Raw genomic sequence first — 22,486 nt, 5'->3', positions numbered from 1 at the left:
TATCTAACCAGTTGGCTTTTGCATTGGGTGTCCAAACGGACAAAAAAAAAAATCTACATTACTTTCTCCTCAGAATGTAGAAAACAAAATGAATATTTAGAACAACTTAAGAGATATTAACAACTCGAGGCAGGAAAGCTTAGCAGTGCCAATATCACTTAAGAAAAACACCTTCCTTTTTCTCCTGCTAGCGGAAAATCTCACAGGTTCTTTTAAGTGTTCAGGAGCAGTGAAGAACTTGTTACTTCTCTGGATTTGGGGAGACGCCACCTTCCGAAAGCACTTACCAGATGGGGAAAGTGGCTCTCCCTGGCTGCACGCTCTCCCCCCCCTTCTGTCCCTCTCCTCCTCTCTTTTTCTTTCCTTCTCCCGCTTGCTCTCCTGTGTATAGATAGATTTGCTTGATTCGAGAGACATGTCACTGAGTTGGCTTCAGCAGCTTTTGACAGCTTCCTGTGCCCTTGTCAGACCTGCCGACTGTTTTGCCCAGGAGCCTTGGCGGCGGCAGCCTCCCGTAACAGGGAAACAAACTTATGTAGAAAATAAAGAGGTGAGTAGTCTCCCTAAAATTGTGAAGTCCTTAAGCGAAGTGATTGGGTAACAGAAAGGGACAAAAGTGATGCCGGTGTAGCATGACTGTTAAATGCCAAGATGGGATGGGACTTTAAAAATCAAAATAACCCTCCTCCAGTTTCATGCTGCCCTTTTGGGTTGTTTGGTAATCCTTGGAGTTTTATTGTGTAGCCTACAGATGGGACCCACCAATGAAATAAATTAGTAGTTGGGGACATCTCAGCAAGGTAAAGAGTCAAACTGATGTGGAAAATGAGACTTAAATTTAATTATTGACTTCTCCTTTGGAGAAGTGTGTGATTCTTTTTGGCTACTTTTTTTCTGAAGTCAAACGTTGCCAGTTCTAACAAATGCGTTTCATTGTCCCAAGGTAGCCTATATCCGCAGAGCAGATTTCTTTTGTTAGGAATGGATACTCTCTCCACAAAGGGTAATCACAGGGCCAGGAGGCCTGGAGGTGGCTGGCCTCAATGTTAAGTGAGGTCGTGTTGGCATTTTTTCGAACCTTTCTGGTGGTGACAGATCCTATGTGGGGTGTCCTGGGGGCACTGAAGAGGCTAGTCGATTTCAGAATGTTCCGCATCCTTAGGTGCATTGCAGGGCTGGAAAGTGGAGGGGACGAAAGGCAGAGCTCGGGAGAGGGTTCTGGGTCACAGGATAGCATCATGGTGCCATCTTGACAATGCCGAGCGGGGCCAGACTGGTGGCGTGCGGGGGAACAGTTAGAGGGAAGCAGAGCAGTCAGAGTTTACATGGAATTGCTGTGACACCCTTACCAGGTTGGGAGAGGCTGCTTTTGGTGGTGGACACCCTCCCTCCCAGGGGGGATGATTCACCTTGCAGGTGAGATAGCTCAGTGGTGCCTGGCTGATAAGGGTCTGTCATTCTTCTCTCTCCAGGTCCCCTCCTTCCCTCCTGGTTTCACTTGGTTAATGAATAAGCTGAGTCATGAGGTGTAAGTAAATTCCTTTATCAAATGAAAGCCACATCAAAACATCCAGCAGAGACATTTAATGAAAGTGTAAAGATTGCAGAACGGCATCACCCGTATCTGGTTGGCTTATAAACAAACAGACTTTAAGCTTTTCACTGTTCAAACCTCTACATCGGAAAATGTAGCTGTTCTGTCAGGCTTTTTGCAGCGGTGGCAATGGGAAGTCGAGAAAAGCTGGGACACTGATGCTTTTATCACAATAGCACTAATATTGTGGCGGATTTAATGCTGCATAAACAGCTCAACGAGCCGCCAGAAGTATTGTCTTGGTGCACATGGTGAACATTTTTATTGGGTGCGTATCTGTATCTGGCATCCCGAGTGTCATTGGTGAGAACTAGTCCGGATTAAAGAACCCACTTCACTCGGACTGTGGACCCAGCCGCTCCCCCCAGCCAGCAGTTCAGTTACACGGAGGCTCTGGTTGGTGAATAGGTTATGTCCTAAAGGTTCTTTTGTTGATTAACCTTTTAGAACACAAAGCGCATTGTGGCGCAGGAATGCCATGTTGAATGGTGGGTGTCAGCGAGCCGTGGTGTGTTTCAGACTTTGGGTTAGGGCCCATTAGTGGGTCAGGCACTCAAGGCTGGTGGACACCAGCATAAAAAAAAGAAGGTAGAAGGAAACAGAACAGAAGACATCAGAGTGGGTTGTGTGTAGTAAAGGTGGATGTTGTTTGGTGATGCTCTTGCAGCTTAAAACCTGTCGCACATGGTGCGCTGCCATCGGAGCCTGAAAGGCTGTCCCGCAGGGGCGTTGTGGCCGCGGTGGCACACATCTGGCCATTCCCACTGTCTAGCACTGTGACGTCAGGCCAGGCACTTGTCTGGGGCTCCGTTTTGTCATATTCACAATGGGGCTGTTTTGTGGAGATGGGATTAGTTAGAGCTGAGAGAGCATGAAAATGTTAAGATGCTACAGAATATAGGGTAGCATATTAGGGTGAGAGCTAATACTGCACTTCAGGCACCGTAACCGTGCTATAAACCACGAGTATTTTTCACACGTGCTCCTTTGTGATCTGTCTGGGCAGACCGTAAAGGTACTATCGTATAATAGCATAACTGAGGCACGGACTGTTTGGTCTCCCTACCGTAAAATTTATTCAGTGTTCTTGACGTTTAGGATCTGCCACTTCAGATCTGGTGGGTTTTTTTTGTTTTTGTTTTTGTTTTTTTTTTTTTGTAGAATCTGGGAGATGTTTGATTTTACTTTAAATTATTCCCGTGTAGTTGAGACATCCATCTTGATTTTCTCCCTGAAAGTACGAAGAATGGTGTAAATTCCTTAGGTCTGTTGGGTTCACAGGGGACTAGTAAGTATGGGATTGCTTCCCAATTCTTATGTTCGGTTGTGCGTTTTATCTTAAATAAAAGAAGGAGGGCATTCCCTCTCTCTCTTTCTCTCTCCTTCCCTCCCCTCTTCAAGGTAACTCGCACTTCTAAACTTTGTTGGAAGTCTATCTGCTTCTCCTTGACTCCAGCCTAAAATTCCTTCACTTCTGTACATCACAACACCATCTTTTAAGGAGCTTTGTCAGCCCTTGAGACCTTCTTTTGTGTGTTTGTTTGGCTTAGGTTTAGAGCAGCTGCTTTGTTGATGGCCTTGCCGGGTAGGTTAAAATAGTCAGAAGCATGGCATCAAAGTCACGGAGGCCTGTAAAAATAGAATTTACTGCCCAACTTGTGGGGTAGTTTTGAGGAGAAGCAGCGCTCATGGGAGCACTGCACAGAAGGCCGCTCTCTCTGGCTGGGTCCTCATCAGGAACTGGCTCCATGGCCTGTTCTCCCCCTCTTCTCCCAGTCTCCAACCCTGGGGCTCTCAGGAAGACCCAGTCCCTCTGCCCAGGACACGGCCAACTTCCAGGGGCAGCGTCCTACCCCCAGATTCATAAAGCTCTGCACCGACAGCCCTCTGCTCTCAGAAGTGGATCCTACCCACGTGCTCCGGGCCCCCGTCTCCTCTCCGGGGCCTCGCACTGCCCCTTACCCTGTGCCCACCCACTGACTTCTTCCCAACAGTGTGGAAACCTGCTGAATCCCTCCCATCTTTTCCAAAAACTCCCAAGATCCCAGTTTGCCTTTGCTCCTGGTTGTCTGTCCTTCTGCAAAGTCAGATGCTCTGCATGCGTCACCCATGCCGTGTCCCCTCTCACTGTCATCTAGCGGTGGTGTCACACCACTGACCTACTCTCGCTAAGGTCCCTGTGACTTCTGTGCCATAAAGCCACCAGGCTCTCCCCTCCTCTTGCCTGTCACTCAGTATATCGGCCCGTTCCTTCCCCTTGAATTCCACAGCACCATACTTTCTAGGTTAGTCCCCCACTTCCTCAGCCTGTGGCTTCCCAGGCGCCTCAGGCCTGCTCTTCCCTATGTGTATGATGATTAAATGTTGGCGTTCCTTGGACTTCTGTTAGGACTTCTTCTCTTACTCTGGCCTGTTCTTCCCCCTTCAGGGACAGTGGTCTTTCCCCTTCAGGGACAGTGGTCTTCCAGGAAAACATGTCAGATCATGTCCTCCCCCTGACTCAACACCCAGCGGTGGCTCCCACTGCATGCTGCGTGGCCACAGGCCTTCTGTGCTGTGCCCTTGGCTCTAGCTTCACGATAGGCTCCTCCACCCCCTTTTCAGTCTCCGCCATGTTGGTCCTACTTCCTTGGTCAAGGCTGTGCTTCCTCACTCAGAGATTGGTCACTTCATGTTCCTTATACCCGGAACACAGTCCCCACCCCCAGTACTCTCCCAGCCTTCACGTCTCAGGAAAGAGCCCATGTCTTTTCCTTAGGGAACGGGTCCCTGCATCCTGGGCTTGACCAGCTCCCCATGGAGCCCCCGGAGCGCCTCTCCTTTTCCAACCTCAGCACACGTGTAGCGCTCTGTATGCTGTCCCTCTCCCAGCGAACACAGGGCCTGTGTCTCTGACCCACCCTCCCAGCCCCAGTTGCCAAGGCTTAGAAGATGGTGTGTTTGTTCCTCAGTGAATGGATAGATGAATGAATGAACAGATGAGAATTTAATACATCAGTGTCTGTATTCATAAACGAATGGATGGACGAATAAGCGACCAAGTGAGATCTAAGTACCTTTGTTTGTAAAGCAGTTAGCATAGTTCTTACATACAGTAAGTACTCAGTAAATGATAGTTTTATTTACTTCTCATCGGCTTTTCAGCCAGGAACTATGAAAAGGGAACAAACGCATGGCCAGGCTGGTTAATGGAAGCAGTGTTCTTTAGTGACGTCACTCATTCGACACTCAGGCGGTTGACATAGGCCTGGGGGGGCGGGGGGGTGTCTTAGAACCTCACTAGCAGCCTCTCCCTCACAGTCCACCTTTTGCTAGTTGGGATTTGTCCTTCCCTCTCCTTCCCTCCTGCCCCTTCTCATGTTAAAAGCAGCATGCCTAGGTTCTGGCCTACCTGGTGCTCGCTACCAGTCTGTTCCCTTCCTATTTCTCGTCTAGACCGTGGGCCTCCTTGGGGCAGAGAGTGTCCCGTTTCTTCTGCCATACCCCAGTGCCCTGCTACATTGCTGAGCCCCAGTGTTTGTTGAATGAATGATTGAGAGGAACGTCTGTAAGGTGACTATGGTGTTGTCAGCGGAGTTCGTGAAAACGATTTGACTTAACTTTGGCCTCAGTACAATTTTGAAAAATGATACATAAAGACTTCTTGATTTTATATTTGTCGAGTACGGTTGACTTACTGGTCCCTGCATTTTCCATTTTTTCTCCGTGCTTTTGCGTGGAAAGGTTTTGTTAGATTGCATCCACATTCTACATGACAGCAGTATTCCATGAGTTTTTGCAGACTCAGGTTATATGAGCCACCCCCCCCCGCCCCCCCCACCCCCGCCCCAGCTTCGGGCTCACCAAGGTGAGGTGAGTTCTAGCTCGCTGATTCTGTGTCAACTGCAGAACGCCTTTTCTTGGCCCAGGCACAGTTCTTTTTGTCTGAGCTATAGGTTTTGTGATCTGACAGCAGTAGCCTCATTAATTAGGCACCTACTGTGTGCTGGGCCTTGTGCTAAAAGCTTTGCATGCACGCACTCCACTTCTCCTAGCAGCCTTATTAAGCAAGTAGATAAGCCCATTTTATGGATAAAGAAATGAAGCCACGGAGGGAAGTGAGTTAAGATTTGGGCAGGATTTGAACCCAGGCCTCTGTGGCCTCGGAACCTGTGGCTTTCCCACTTGACTTTGTTGCCTCTCTTTCTTGACGTAGGTTAAGTAAACATTGTCATATACACATGTTAGCCTTTATCCACTTTGTAGAGAGAGTTTCCCTTGCCACGTCTTTGGTCTTCATCAGAGAACTGGGAGGTGAAATGAGGGTGGGAGCAACAGGAGGAACGAGTGGCCATCTGTCTTTCATTGTGGAGGTGATGTGGAGGGAACACGTTGGCTGGGTGTGGCCTGCAGGTGATGGAACCAGGGTCACACGTGCTTCCTCCTCTCAGTCTTGTCAACACGCGGGGCTGCCACCACTGCCCTCCCAGCTGCGAGGCATCTCTATGGTATGGCCCCTGGGCCAGCTTCCCTTACTGAGTACCTCCTGTGTGTCAGGCGCTCTGGGGGAGCCCTTGGGGAGGCAGAGATGATGGGGTCACATGCCTTCTGCCTCTTCCTTTGTTCTTTCTGTCTGTCCGTCCTCTTCATGGGCCGGGAGTGCGTTCGGGTGTCCTTGTTTTCATTCTTTCAGCCTCGGTGCTTTTAAAAAATAATTAGCCTCGGGCACCTGGCTGACTCAGTCAGTGAGCGTGAGACTCTTGACCTTGGGGTTGTGGGTTGAAGCCCCACATTGGGTGTAGAGCTTATTTGATTAAAAAAAAATCTTTAAAAAATTACCCTCTGTTGGAGCAGTGCCCATTGCATGAAAGGAAGAACAGGGGGCCAGGGTCCTGAGTCCTCACCGGGTGACTGAGGCAAGCTGGCCAACTTCCCGAGGCTCCATCGTCAGGGGTGCTCGTGCCTCTCTTTCCCAGCGTCACGGTGAGGCTTAGGCGTGGCGACATGTACCGATTGTCCCTGACCCAGGGAGCCTGTCTTTAGAGTCAACGCCAGCTCCTCACTTGCAGTCCAGGGCTCTCGTGCACCAGATCAGGCTTCAACACAGACTTCTTAAGAATTTCTGAATTTTCTCTGTCGGGTAGACACAGGTTGCCAATAGATAGAAAAGCTGTGCTTCTGCACCCCCCTTTCCTGCCATAATCTTAGATTAACCTCGTGCAAAGAACCGAGGTAGGACCCTGGCGCTACGAATGTGGCTAGGACATGGGCCCTGCCCTCGATGAGCGCTGGGCCAGGGTAAATGCGGGGGGCAAGGCGGCATTGAGGCGGGCTCCAGGCTGAGCCGGGCTGCTTCTGAGGGCCTGGATGTCACCCTTGAGGGTTGGTGCTTTCTCAGCAAGCCTCAAGAAAGGACCGGCTCAGGAGGGGAAGGGGGGACGGTGGAGGGTAAAGCAGAGGGCGCTGCTTTTGGGCTGGCCGGCTGGCCCTGAGCTGTTCGGACACACAGGATGGCAACCGTATCACAGCGGGCTTCTGTCGGACTCCCCATTCCCGCACACGCCTTAGGCTCTGCCTGCTGTCTCCGATTGATTGCGGGGGCATGCAGTCACAACCACGGAAAAATGTTCATAGTGACCGACAGGGTTGAGTGTGTTTTGTTTTGTTTTGTTTTGAACGCCTTTCTTTAAAGATTTTAAAGTTTGCTTTCACTAGAATCCTAGGTAAAAGCCGCCATTCTCTATGTGGTAGAAATGAAGAAGTGGTCAATCTTTTATCAACCCAACCTGATCAAAATAACACAGAACATGACAAAACTCACATTCAGTATGTTCATATTTAAATAAACAAGCAAACACAAAACAGCATTCGGCGTCCTCCTGGTGTGGGGTGAAAACCCACAGTGACAGGACTGTTGGTGCAGGGCCCTGAGCTGTGGCTGTGGGAGGAGGAAGGAGAGGCATCTTCGAGAGGGTCTGAAGGAGGCAGGATTGAGTGTGAAAGCACCTGCTGATGCACAGGGAGCGGGGCTGTGTCATCAGAGCTGGCAGAGGCCACTCTCGACCCACGGCCCTTCTGCCGGTGGGTGAACATATCAGGTTATCGCATGGAGATTCCTTCTGCTGGGTATACAGAACTATTGTGGAGAGACGGACAGACTGATTCTCTCGAAGACAGATGTATATGCCTGCGTCATCTCGGAATGACACCATCTGGGACCCTTCCAGTGCACGTGGTGTCATGAAGAGAATGTAGGCTTTGCTTTGGATCCTGGCCCAAACATTCGTCACCTTTGGGACCTGGACTAGTCCCTTCTTCTGAGCCTCATTGTCTTTACCTGTACAGTCAGGATACCGCTTAAGGATTCCCCATGGCTGGCAGTGTAAGTATCCAGTAAGTGCTTCACCTTCCTGTAGCAATGGGACTACTACGAATGTTGGCATCAGACACTGAGACTTTGTGTAGGCTGCGGGTAGCCTTTGGAGACAGCGCATGCAGGACCGAGGGTGCGTCCCTGCCCCAGCAGCCACCACTCCCCACTGATCTCAGCCTGCAGATGGCCCGAGGAAGGTCCGAGATGCAGTGCTCGCTCGCTCACACCACACACACCATTCAGGGGCAACGCTGTGTCACTGGGGATGTTAAACCTGGAGAGACTCTTACCTCGTCTTTCAGACACCTTCCAACTTAGACTGTCTGTACCGGAAATGGCCCTAAGTACTCGGACAGGATAAACAACAGAAAACTTAAAGAATTTGTTTGTTTAAGATGTAATGAACATCTGTGAAACCACCACTGAGCCAAAGAACTGAACTACTGCTAATAAATTACATCTATCTGTTGCTCCTCCTTCTCCCATTGTCCTGATCACCTGCCAGGGGTGCCTGCTCTCCTGAAAGTTGTGTCAATCATTTTGCTTTTTTGTTCTGTCTTTCTCTCTCTCTCTCACACACACACACACAACTCCCTGGATATAATGGATCTCTTGTTTGTTTATTTTTGTTTTAGAACATAATAAAAAGAGTGTCAGACTACAAGTAGACTTCTGGGACTTGTATCTCTCATTCACCATTATATTCTTAAGATCCATCCATTTTATTTTATGTCACTGTAGTTCATGTATGTTTACTGTGAGACGATATTCCATGGTGGGAATATAACACGGTTTTTCCATTCACCTGCTGGTAGAGATCTGGCTTGCTTCTTTCCTTCTTTCTCTCGGATAGTGTAAACATTGTGTTCTCTAAAAAAAGTTCTTGTATTTCCTTCATAATACTCATGTATCAATATATGTCTAAGAGTGGAACTGCTGGGTCAGAGGATGTGTGTCAGATCAATGTTAAGTGAGAATGCCAGTGGTTTTCCACAGTGGTTGTACCAATAGAAGTCTCGTTGCCCCACATCTTCCCAGCCATTGCTCTTAGCGGTCTTTTAAATTTTTTGCCAGCAAAACACACAGAATGATACTGTTCTCCTAATTTGTCTTTGCCTGAGCTCGAGCAGCTCTTTATATAATTATTGGCATTGTATGCTTCCTTTGCTATGAAATGACTGTGCATACTTTTCACGTCTTTGCCCATTTTTTTTGTGGCGGGTTTTCTTCTTGTTTTGTAGGTGTTTTTATGGATTCTGGTGCTAATCCTTCACCAGTTCCATGCATTACAAATATCTTCTTCCAGTTTGTGGACTGTCTTCACTCTCTGAAGTGTCTGTGATGGACAGAAATTTTAATTTAATGGAGTCATACTCATTGACCTTTTCTGAATTCTTAACACGTTTTGTATCTTCATAAATTCTTTCCTCCTTCAAGCTCAGAGAGATATTCACTTATATTTTCTTTTCAAGTTTTCAAAGTTTGCTTTTGACATTTCAGTTCTTCATCCATCTGGAGTTGATTTTTCAGCATGGTGTGACTAAGAGTCCAATTTCATTTTTTTCCTATGGATAAACAATTTTTCCAACTTTTCCTTTTCCACATTCTCTGTCATGCTGTCTCTGTCAAAAATCAAAGTTTCACAGATGCGTAACTCTGTTTCTAGGCTCTTCTATATTGCTGGTCAGTTTGCTGATCTCTGTACCATTGCCGCACCATCTTAGTTACTCTGGGTTTGCAGTAAGCTTTTATAGCTACCAGGCACGTCCCCCTTCCTTACTCTTCTTCAGGAAGGTCTGGGCCATTGTTGGCCCATTCGTTCTTCTGTTTAACTTTTGGAATTAACGTTTCCAGTTCCACAGAATAATTGGAGTATAATTTCTGTACAGTAAAGCTACCCTCTTTGTTGTACAGCTCTGTTTCAGCAAATGCATACAGTCATGTAACCACCACCACAGTGAAGATATGGGATGGTTCCGTCACCCGCATAATTCCCTCACCCCCTTTACAGTTGATCTTCTCCCCCAGTCCCTGACTAACCCTGCTCTGTTTTCTACTGAGATTTTTTTAATTTTATTTTTAATTTTTTCAGTGTCTTATTAAAATGTAGAAGTTCTTTTTATTGGAGTTGCAGTAAAATCTATAGATGAATTTAGGAAGGAATCTATATCTTAAGTCATCTCGTCCGTAATCCTAATGTATCTCTGTCAGCTTAGTTGGAGAGACTTTGCCTGACAGTAATGGAAAGTTCTTAACTTTTAGGAAGAAAAATCTAAAACATTTTAAGTAATTCTTTAAGGGGTACCTAGTAAGGGGTACATTTTAGAAGATAATTGTCAGTCTAGATAAACACATAAATACATAAAAACTAAATATGGTGGACACGTGGCAGTATTATTAAAAAAAAGAAAAAAAAGTTATGTCTTAGTTCCAAACCGGCTTTGTGGCTTACCTACAAGACTTTCGGCAAGCAGCCTAGCTTCCCTGATCTCAGTCTCTATATCTGTGCGGTGAATAGAGCATCCCTTCCTCACGGGGCCCTTGTGGAGGTGAAATGCTGTAATGGGTGCAGAGTGTCAGGAGATGAGCAGACCTGGTGTGGGGCCACTGTGAGCAGGTGAGCCCACGTGAGGGGAGCTGCCCTTGCTCACCTACCAGGAAGCCGGGAGGGCCGTCGGCATGTGCGTTTCCCCAGAGGCTCTAACCAAGTGGCACGACCGAAAGATGGCCTTGAATCATTTCCCTGACAAATTTGGAAAAGGTTAGTGTTACCAGGCAGCCTGCTACATGCTGCTTCTGACAGGCGAGCTGAAATCACTGGAGGACACAGCTGACAGCCAATTCATTTTGCTGATTCATCCATTCGAGGGGGGATGGCTTAGAGCCAGAGCTTGGCTTCCAGATTAAAGGCCGAGCTCCAGAGCTGCTGGGACGTGAAGGAATGCTGGTAAATGACTACCATGTGAAGGCCAGCGGTGAAAAGTGGGTTGTTATTTGTTTCCCCTTTTAAGTGATCCTAATTCCACATGTGCTGGGATAAATTCCCCACCGTGGTTAGGGAGTTGTTTGTAACGTTTGTCTGTGGGGCTGTGAGCTCAATTATTGGAAACAACCGGATACTGTTAAATAGATCATCTTGGCTCCTTTATGACCCTATCATCACCTTTGCTTTCATGGGGAATATTGACTCAGGCCTTCTCTTTTACTTGGGAGTCCAAGTGAAACTCGAGAGAGGGATTATTGCAGATGTCATCCCTTTGGGGCCTGCCAACAGAATAAACCTGCTGGAATAAAGAATGGCTCTCAAACAGGAAAATCCAGGAGATGCTCTTTTGCCAACAATCAGGACCAAATAGTAATGGTAGAATCTGTGGGTTCGCATTATGGATCTCACTGATAGTTTAACCCGCATTAGTAAGAAAGTGATATGCTCATAGGGAAATCACCCCTACATGAAGTTTGCGGGTGACGGGATAAGCTTAAGAGGGTGGAAATCTTGTCTTGTTTTACCGAATATCTAACATGGTCCCTGGGACAGTGAGCAGTTGCCGGGCAGAAGCACGGGTGGTTGGTGTTTGTGGGATATTTAAATGGTCGGCTGGTTAAATGAGTGGAGAAGGTCAGAAATGTGGACTGTTGAAAGCAAGAGAAGTAGCTGTCCCAGGAAGTAAGATTTTTGAGAAAAGACCCAGGTTGTGTGGTTCTGTGCTAAGGAGTGACTCTGGTCAGTCACACATCTCCCGAACTGGATGCTTTTTTCTGTTTGTCTCCCTGGGAGTGAGTCAGAGCACGCTGCTTTGAGCTCACATTTCAGTAACTCATGTTCCTTCGTTGGGAGACTTTGTGTAATAGGGAAGTTCTGTAATATTCTGGGGTTCTCCCACCGCCCCCTTTTTTCTCTTTAACTCTAGAGTGGATATTTGAAAAGTTACGCAAACTTCTTAGTGAAAATTTGTGTTTTTTAAAGAGTATTGGGGTTTTTTTTTCTTGTTTCGTGGTGGTGGTTGTTATGTATTGCTCCTTAGATGGCTACACATTTAGGGCATGACATTCTGTAAACCACGGTGGTACTTAGAAGTTTGAGGCAAATCTGGTCCACTTGGAGCGAAGATGAAAAATGTCAGGTGTTGGGTATGTGGAGCTTCTCCTCTCATAGGATTGTCTTGCCCTCTGACTTAAGGTCCCTGATGTACTCGAGTCTGTTGTCTGGCACTGATGTGCTGAGGGACCGCGCACTTGTCACCACTTGTATTCTGCCGTGCATTCATTCACACGCTATCTAGTGAGAATGACTCCATACCAAGAACATTGCTAGGAGTGGGTACACGGACTCTGTGTTTTAGACATCATGGTGCTTTTGCAGCTGCCCAGGTAGCAAGTCTGCTCCTAAGGCCCCCAGCCAGCACGGCCAGCCTCTCACTGTCTCGTTGCCAGTGGGTAGTAACTGGTGGTAGTGATGGCGGGCTGGGAGAGTATATGCTCCAACTGCGGGAGCCCGAACCAGCGAATGGCTGCCCCCTGCCCACAGGTCTCCCGTGGATCCTCACTCCCACGCTCCCAGCGCATTCTGTCCACCGGCCTCCGAGAAGCAGGCAGCAAAGACTATCAGGAAACTGACCTGGCCTTAGTGAAATGTTAGCACCAGGGTGGGAATAAGCTCCAGCTTTCAAGTGCCCCTGCCAGCCAGAGGCACATTACAGAGAATTAGCAGTCTTTAAAAACGGAAGGAGAAGAGGCGTGTCTCAAGTATGGTGGGGATCTCTTGAATTTGCGGAATTCAAAGTGAGGTGCAGAGTGACAAGAAAGGCCCTGGCCTTAGGGTCGGAGCGGCCTGGCTTTGCACCCCCGCACTGCTGCTGACCCACAGTGTGGCCCATGGCAGCCACCCCTCGGCACTTCCTCCCTTGCAGAGGGAGGAACTGTGCGATGACTGGGCAAAACCCTGGGCACAGACATGGGGTAGACCTTCAGTTTCAGACCCAGTGGTCAGCTCTGCTGTCAATATTGCTTTTATTTTCATTTTTAACAAGTAAGGGTTTACAGTTTTCCCTTAGTGGGGCTTTTTTTTTTTTCCATTTTCTTACACTGAAAATGAGTAATTTTCAGGCAGTAATGTTACCTGCAAATACCTTTCAATTACCACCATTATGGTTCTTTATAGTTTACAGAGCACTCTCAGGCCATCAGGAAGATTGGGGTACAGTGACTCTTTTCTCCAGATGAGAACACTGAGATTTGGAGAGCCCATGGGACATTCCCAACCATCCCCGTCCCCCCCCCCCCCCCCCCCGCTGGCTTCTCGATGGCAGAGCTGGGGTCAGAACTCAGACCCGCATCTCTGGTTTCTTTGATGACCTCAGGCCACCTTGCAAAAGTGACATCTCTAGGGCTAGGCCAGACTTTTTTTATACAGATTTTTTCTTTTCCTTGTAGCTGTCAATACCAGCAAATATGCAGAAAGCTATCGGATCCAGACCTATGCCGACTACGTGGGGAAAAAACACGAGGAGAAGCAGAGCAAGAGAAAGTGGACAGAAGACACTTGGCAGGAGGTCGAGAGAAAGCGGTTGAACACTCAGTGCATATCCTATGCTCTGCAGAACCACTACTACCACACCAATAGGTAAGAGTTCTCGACTGCTGAATAAAAGGGCAGAGTTGTTGGAGCAATAGCTTTTCTTCCTGCTTCTCACAGGATTTTAAGTCCTAAATCTGACTTTTGAGAGTTTTTTTTTAAGTAACTTTCCACATAATATCAGAAGTGACTGCTACCCGAGTTCCTTCTGTGCCGTGTAGACCCGCAGCTCTTGTGGTTAACAAACTCGCAGAACCCCCTTGAGGGACACAGGATACCTGTCATTCCCATTTCAGGGGTGTGGAAGCAGAGGCTCTGCGATCCAACCACCAGTTCAGTGAAGGAACCAGGCTCAGAGCTGAACTCATCTGGGTCCAGTTGACACTCTCCTCCTCCCTGCAGTCCACCGTGATGCCCCTGTCTGGGCTTTCGACCTCATTTCGGATCCCTGGGAGACACTGAACCACATGCCTGCTGTAGGAAGAGAACTTGACATACTTCCCCTCATTATCCATAATCCCTCCTTCGGAAGATACATACTGGTCACGTGTTGTATCTTTGTGAAATGACAAAATGTGGGTATAGAAAATGGGGGAAAAGTTCATTACAGAAAATGATAAAGATTAGAAAAGTGTGAACTGACAGAAGAAAAGATTAGCCATAATCCCATCACCCAGAAGCTATCACTGTTAATATTTTGGATTACCCTCTATGCTTTTTAAATGGCTTTTTAGAGATTTAAAAAATTTGAGATATAGGGGAGCCTGTGTGGCTCAGTCAGTTAAGCTTCTGACTCTTGATCTCAGCTCAGGTCTTGATCTTAGGGTTGTGGGTTTGGGCCCCTCATTGGGCTCCATGCTGGGTTTGAAGCCTACTTAAAAATAATCGAGACATAATTAATATACAATAAAAGGAACAGATCTGAAATGTGAGTTCAGAGTTTTAAGAGTTATATACAGCAGTGTATCCACCACCCAAAGCAAGGCATAGAACACTTCTGTCTTCTCACAAAATTTCCTAGTGTCCCTTTCCAAGCAACCCCAAGCCTCTCTGCCTTAAACATCCATTTCTCATATCTGTGACTATGCATTAATTTTGATTATTCTTGGAATTTATAAAAAATGGAGTCATATTGGGAATCATATTGTATTGTGTTTGGCTTCTTTCACTTAACTTTTTTTTAAGTTTTTATTTATTTTAGAGAGTGCACCTGAGTGGGGGGAGGAGCAGAGGGAGAGGGAGGGGAAAAGAATCTCAAGCAGACTCCATGCTGAGCGTGGAGCCAGACATGGGGCTTGATCTCACCACCCTGAGATCATGACGTGAGCCAAAACCAAGAGCCACCCAGGCTCCCCTCACTTAACATGTTTTTGAAATTCCCCCTTGATTTTGTGTGTATCAGGAGTTGGTCATTATTTCATTGTCCGGTAGTATTCCACTCTACGAATATACAGCATTTACCTCTTCTGCTCTTGGTGGACGTTTGGGTTGTCTCCGGTTTGAGACTATTCTATGTCAGGTTGCTATGAACATTTCTATAAAAAAGTTCTTGTGGCTGTATGTTTGCATTCCTCTTGAGTCAGTACCTAGGAGTAGCATCGTTGGTTCTCAGGGTGTGTGTGTGTTAAGCTTTATGAGAAGAACCGAACGGTTCTCCAAACTGCATGTACCGTTTTATACCGTAGCACCAGTATTGTGGGACTGTACAGCTGCACTACACCCTTGCCAACGTGTAGTGCTGTCGGTCTCGTTTATTTCAGCCTTTCTAGAGGGTACGAGATGGGTGTTGCATGGCGGTCTGATTTTGCATTTCTCTGGTGACTAATGATGTTGACCACCTTTCTGTGTGCTGGTTGGCCATTCAGATATCTTGGTTTTGAGGTAGATATGTAAGCCTCTTGCCTAATTTCTGATTCAGTTTTTGTCTTTTTACTCTTGATCGGTGGGACTTCTTCTATGTATTCTGGAGACACATCCTTTGTCAGAGAGATGTATGTGCTGCAAATGTGTTTTTCAAGTCTGGTTGCATATTCATCTTGTTAGTGATTTTGATGAGCAGATATTTTTAATTTTGTTGGAGTCACGTCTATGATTTTTTTTCTTTTATGGTTAAATCTTTGCCTACTCTAAGGTTGCACTGCTTTTCTTCCAGAAGATTTATAGTTTTAGTTTTTCCATTTAAATCATGACCCATTTCAAATGAATTTTGTACATGGAATGAGATAGGAGTCACGATTTAGGTGTTGTTTTTTTTTTAATATGAATATCCACTTGTTCTAGCAACGTTTGTTAAAAAGACTTCTCTTTCCTCATTGGATTGACTTGGCATTTCTGTCAAAAATAAATTGACCATGTATGTCTAGGTCTATTTCTAGACTGTTCTGTTCCAATCATTTTTATGCCTGTTCTTGTGCCAATACCACACTTTCTTATTTCTGTGGCTTTATCGTAAGTCTTAAAATCAGGTAGCATAAACCCTCCAACGTTGTTATTCTTTGTCAGATTGTTTTGGCTGTTCTAGATCCTTTGTATTCCACACAAATTTTACAGTCCTCTTACCTCTTTCTTCATTCAGCCTGTTTTGTAGCTTATACTGTAGAAGTCTTAGAAGTCTAATGTTAATTTTCTTCTTAACTATTTTATATTAATGATGCTATTGTAAATGGAACTGTTTCTTAAATCGCATCTTCAATCGTTTGCTGCTTCTATATAGACATATTAATTGTTGTCTATTGACTTTGTGTTCTACAACCTTTTAAAATTGACTTATTCTGAGAGATTTAAAAAAAATATATTCCACAGGGTTTTTTAGGCACCCAATCCTGTTGGCATGCTATTAACAACAGTTTTATTTCTTTTCCAGTCTTTATGTCTTTTCTTTTTCTTGCCTGATTGCACTGACTAGCACCTCTGGTATATTGTCAAATAGAAGTGGAAGGGTGGATATGCTTGTCTTGTTTCCAGTACTAGAGAGGGGGAGTCCAGTGTTTCCCCAGGAAGCCTGGCTCTTAGATTGTCCGCTTAGTCCTTTCTTGGGTTTAGGAAGTTCCCTTCCATTTCCAATTTGCTGAAAGTTTGAATAGATGTTGAATATTTTCATACGTTCTTTCTCTGTCTTTTTAAGTTGTTGTATGGTTTTGTCCTTTATTTTTTAGTATTTTGAATGACATCAGTTGGTTTTTGAATGCTTAATCAGATTTGTATTCCTGAGAGAAATCTTAGTTGGTCCTGATGTATTATTATCCTTCTTATATGCTGCTGGACTTGATGTGTTAGTGTTTCTTTAAGTATTTTTATATCTTTGTTCATGAGAAATACTGGATTGGAATTTTTTCTTTTTTTAAATCTTTGTCAAGTTTTGGTTATCAGGTTTATGCTGACCTCATAAAAATAGTTAAGAAGTTCCTCTTTTGTTATTTTCCAACAGTGTGTATTAGGGTGGTTTTGGTTTTGGTTTTGTTTTTTAAAGTTTTGGTAGAGTTTACCAGTGAAGACATTTGGGCTTAAAGTTTTTTTGTGGAATGCTTTTGATTATGGACTTAATTTCTGTAATAGATACAGGATTGTGTAGATTTTCTGTTTCTTCTTGGATCACTTCTAGTAATTCATGTTTTTCAAGGAATATTTCATTTCATTTAAATTGTCACATTTGTTAGCATAAAATTATTAGCTCAAAATGTTCCCTTATAATTTTTATATCTGTAGGATCTATAATTATGTCCCTTTAGGGGCTCCCGGGTGGCGCAGTTGTTAAGCGTCTGCCTTCGGCTCAGGGCATGATCCCGGCGTTCTGGGATCAAGTCCCAGATCAGGCTCCTCTGCTGGGAGCCTGCTTCTTCCTCTCCCACTCCTCCTGCTTGTGTTCCCTCTCTCGCTGGCTGTCTCTCTCTCTCTGTCAAATAAATGAATAAAAATCTTAAAAAAAAAAAAAGAACTCTGTAATTATGTCCCTTTACAAATTCCTGATATTGGTAATATGTGTTTACTCACTCTTTTCCTTGCTAGATGTTTATGAATTAATTCTTTCAAAGAACCAACTTTTTATTGGTTTTTCTGTCTTCCTTTTTTTCATTTATTTATATCTTTGTTCTTATTATTTCTTGTTTTGTATTTTAATGTTATTCTTTGCTAGCTTCTTAACATGGGAGCTTATTAACCAACTGATTTTTATATATTTCTTCTGTTCTAATAAAAGCATTTAAAGCTGTAAATTTTCCTTTAGACTGCTTAGCCACATCCCTCCGATTTTGATAGGTTGTCTTTTTACAATTGTCTTTTAGAAGGTATTTTCTAATTTTTCTTGTGCTTTCTTCTTTGACCCAGAAGTTATTTAGAACTTCTTTGGTAATTATTGACAGTGGTTTTATGGCCCGGCATATGGTCTGTTTGGTGAACATTCCACATGCACTCGAATGGGTGTAACATTTCATTGTTGTCATTGCAGGTTACGTTGGTTTGTGGTGCTCAAGTCTATATCCTTACTGATTTTTTTGGGAGTGGGAGGGGGTCTGCTTTTTCTTTCACCTACTGAGAGAGGTGTTGAAATTTCCAGCTGTGGTTGTAAATCTGTTTTTCCATCTAATGATACCAATTTCTTGTTTCATGTATTTTGCAACTCTTTTTATAGGTATGTTTCTATTAAGGAATGCTATATGCCTTCTTAATGAATTGCCCCTTTCATCAGTATGGACAGTTCCTCTTGATATCTAGTAATAATCTTTTTTGATGTTTATTTTGTCTTATAATTAATATTGGCGCTCTTGTTTCTTATCTTTGGTGTTTGCATAGTATTTTCTCGTTCAGCCTTTTACTGGTAACTTGTTTGTCTTTATAAAGTGTGTTTCTTATAAACAGCATATACTTGGGTCTTGCTATTTTATTCATCCTGCCACCCCCTTTCTTTTACATTTAATCTAATGAATGATACAGGTGGGTCTGCCTCCCATCTTGGTATTTGTTTTCTATTTGTCCTGCTTGGGTTTTGTCCCTTTTTTCTTTTCTGTTGCTTTTTGGATGAATTGTATATTAGTTAGTATTTGCTGATATTTTAGCATCTGTTTATCTTCTCTGTTGACCTTTTCACTTATACCTCTTCGTGTTCTTTTTTCAGTCGTTGCTCCAGAGTAGTGGTTGACAAACTAGAGCCCATAGGCCAAATCCGGTCCACGTGTTTTTATAAAGTTTTATTGGAACACAGCCATGCTTGTTAATTTACGTATTGCCTCTGGCTGCTTTGCCTTACATTGGCAGATTTGGGTAGGTTGACAGAGACTGCGTGACCCACAAAACTCAATTTGGATACTGTCTGTCCCTTTACAGGACAATTTGCTGACCCCTGGTATAGAACAGCCCTCTGCAGTACCATAGCCACCAGCCACGTGTGGCTATTGAGTACTTCAAGTATGGCTAGTCCAGACTGAGATGTGTTGTCGATTTAAAATACACATCAGATTTTGAAGAATTGATGACATGTTGAAATGATAATATTTTGGATATATTGGGCTAAATAAAATAGTATTAAAATTAACTTCACTGGTTTCTTTTCGCCTTTTTTTTTTTTTTATCCTGGCTCTTAAAAAATTTTAAATGTCATTTGTGATTCACATATTTCTGTTGTCCAAGCACTGCTCTAGAAATGATAATGTGCCTCTTTCCTGTATCACAGTGGATCTTCAGGTGAAAAATCACACTACGTCATGGACAACCTAGGACTCTTACAATAATCTCTTTCTATTTACCTGCCTCCCATCCTTTGTGATCTTTTGTCTATTTTACTTCTCCATAAGCTGTAATCTTGATACGGTGTTGCTTTTGTTCCTTTCCTTTTCTTTTCTTTTTTGAAACGCTTAATACTTGTGAAGAAAATAAGGGGCTGAAGTATATGGTGGAAAATGGCATAAGTATAAACGCAAACATGCAGGCCTTCCTCATTGAAGGTGCAGTGCAGATTGTGGGGGCCCCTGTTGAGGGGAAGGCCGCTGCAGCTCTGAACGTCACATCACCTCTCTTAGCTCTAGCGAGTGGACTCTGAGACCCTGGGAGCGCTGTCACAGCAGCCAAGCTTCTCCCCGGGGCTGTTAGCTGTGCTCACAGAAATGGGCATTAGCTCCTTCGGGTGTTTGCATTGTTATGGTGGCACTGCTTCTTTTCTTGTCTGTGATGGAGTCAGTGTCCAGAATATTCAAGGAGCCCATAGTCAATAACTGGACAAAGCTAGCCCTTAGATTCTGGGAAACTGGACTGGACGTAAATTTGCTTGAGAAGGAGATTTGGTTGGGTGGCATGAAATCTGAATAAATACAGGTTAGCGTGGTGTTTGAAGAATTCTTCTTTACAGTGGATGCTAAAGTACTTAAAAGCTCCCTGGTAGGTATCTGGTCCCCGTAAGTAAGCACTGAAGTTTGAAACCTTCCTGAAAGACAGGTGCTATTACCATTCTCATTTTATTAAGAATGTTCTCTAATTAAAGAAAATGGTTTCCCAAAGCCACTTTGCCCTCAAAGCCATTTTGCCCCGAAGAGATTTTGGTCAGTCATGTCTACGGATTATTTACAATTTGCATTTTTCAGCTGTTGGGAAAAACCCTGTGGCCAGTCTCTTCTTTCTCATGTTTTCTGCCTGTGAGACTCCATTTCAGCCTTCTTTGACAGGGTAGCAGCTCCTGGGAATTCCTGCTTATGCAGGAAATGCTAAAGCACATATCAAAGTTATGGTTTTCAGATTCCACATGATTGTCATAGAAAGTTAGTGCTTTCTCAGAGTGACTGAATGAGCATGTCTCTTTAGAGACAAAGAAGAATTCTGATTAACCTGACTGTATTCCAGGACCCATTGCTTTGTCAGAGTGCTTACGCATTTATTTATAAATGTGGGGCAAGTGTTTTCTCTGATCCTGCTGAAAGATGCCTTGGACGCAGCAGAAGCCATAACGAGGCCAGGGGACTGACCCCAGGCAGCTCGCAGACAAGGGTTCTAGCTCAGGCTCTGCTGGTGCCTTGGAAACGACTTCATTCACTCTTCCCTTCAGTAAATACCCATCCAGAGCCCAGTATCTGCCTCTGTTTTCTCATCTTCAGTGAGGCATTTTGTTGGGAAAAAAAAATGAAGTCCCTTCTGGCTCTTAAATTCCAGATGTTTTTACACCGTACACAGGGCAGAGCATGAGGAGGAAACTGATAGAATCTCTGGAGACCCTTTGCTTCTCTCCTCAGGTAGCCAGTAGTTTCTTCTCAACCTAAGACAGAGTTTTGAAAATGCCCATGGTTGGAGAATTTTTAGATAAGGAGTACATAATAAAAATCAGATTGGGTAAGCCAGTGTCACAAGTGAACCACTGAAAGCCTTATATTACACTGAGATAATAAAGCAGCACACCACGTGAAGAAAAGATCCCTGACCGTTTCAGTGGGTACTGCCTTTTAAATTCCCACCGGCCATCTGTATACTAGAATGTCTCAGAAGCTTCTTCTCCCCATGATTTCAGTACGATTAGAAACTGCTAGCCTGTAGCAGAACATACTCGGACTCAGCCCTTTCTGTCCTCTGTGTCTTGGTCCTCTGTTTACACCTTCAATTCTTTGCTGTTTCTGTGACTTAGAGGGGGTTGCCTCTGGCTTTCAGATCCCCTCCACCCTAGCCGCTGTCTCAGAATGTCTCTGCAGCCTGAGCGCCACCCAACTCACCCTGGCTGCTTCTCACTCTCTCAGTGGTTGAGGAGTGCCTTCGGAATCTCCGTGTTGACCATCTCTTGTTTCTTTTTTCTTGCCTCTGGCTCCATGATGCCACTGCAGAAATCCTCATTCAGCTTTGTCTTTTTTTTTTTAATTAAACTTTAAAAAAAAATACTGAAGTATAATTGCCAGACAGTATTATATTAATTTCGGTGTACAACACAGTGATCCAACAATTCTGTACATCACTCAGGGCTCACCACAGTAAGTGCTGTCGCCGTCTGTCACCATGCAACACTATTCCAGTATTCTCGCCTGTATTCCCTACGCCGTACCTTACATCCCTGTGACTCATTTGTTACAGGAAGTTTGTACCTCGTAATCTCCTTCACCTATTTTGCCCATCCCTCCCCCGCCCTCACCTCTCTGGCCACCAGCAGTTCCTTCCCTTCAACTTTAAGTGCTGCTGCTTCTCCTGGGGGAAATTTCCTGTGATGTCTCTCTTACTCGCTCCTGGGTTCTCTAGCTTAGGAAGCTTAGGAACAGACTTTACTTCTGTGTCTTTATCTTAACCCCACAATGTTTCTCCAGTTTGCATATTCCCTTGGATAAAGCCTCTGCTTCCGGAAAGGACTAATGAAATGTATCTAGTACAGCCACCTCAGAATCTTTCCTGTGTTTGGGAAGAGTAAATGTTGCCAAACTCAGTGTCCATCTTGTGGGTTAAGTATATTTTAGCAGAGAAGGTGTTTCCCATGGCAGTTTTTAAACCATTAAAGTGATAAATGCACATAATCTTTAAAATTTTGCCTAACAGAAGCATATAAAATGAAGGGGGGAGAATCTTTGCTCCTCCCTCCCTGGCTCTTCTTTCAGCTACTCTGACCATTTTCTTTTAAGCAAATACTTTTCTTGTCTTGTCAACTTTGACCAATATATCTGGGTCAGTTCTGTGAAAGCATATAAATTTAGCACATGCACGTTACCTTCCATCCCTCTCTGTTTCTTTTCTCACCATGATTAGTTATACTATTAACTATCTTTTTGTATCTGTACTTTTGTGCTTTCTTGAGAAGTCGATTTTTGGAGATGCCAGCAGGTATCCAGCATGTATAATCTTATGATGGTGTAAATGCAGTTCCTCTGAAGGAAAGAAGTTGCATGGTGGTGCCCACTGGGGAGAATGTGTATTCTTGTGTCATTAAAACTTTGCTACCCAACCGAGAATCTTCCAAATATCCCAGCCTTTTTTGTGTGGATTTTTTTTTTTTTTTTTTTTTGAGGGATGTACCTTT

General features: G+C 44.6%; 1 protein-coding gene across 9 annotated transcripts in view; it reads left to right on the top strand.

Annotated features, from left to right (window-relative positions):
* Nucleotides 1-22,486, top strand: part of PARN (poly(A)-specific ribonuclease) — a 233,377-nt gene that overhangs the window by 95,009 nt on the left and 115,882 nt on the right. For all 9 annotated transcript variants that reach the window (XM_057315730.1, XM_057315728.1, XM_057315726.1 and 6 more), the window contains one exon: nt 13,380-13,569. In XM_057315730.1, coding sequence (XP_057171713.1) covers nt 13,380-13,569 — 190 coding nt within the window. The remainder of the gene's footprint in view (nt 1-13,379; nt 13,570-22,486) is intronic.

The sequence above is a fragment of the Ursus arctos genome, unplaced genomic scaffold (assembly GCF_023065955.2).
Source record: "Ursus arctos isolate Adak ecotype North America unplaced genomic scaffold, UrsArc2.0 scaffold_2, whole genome shotgun sequence".
NCBI classification, from domain to species: Eukaryota; Metazoa; Chordata; class Mammalia; order Carnivora; family Ursidae; genus Ursus; species Ursus arctos.
Note: the sequence above shows the minus strand (reverse complement) of the source record. Positions and strands in the feature narration are given on the sequence as shown.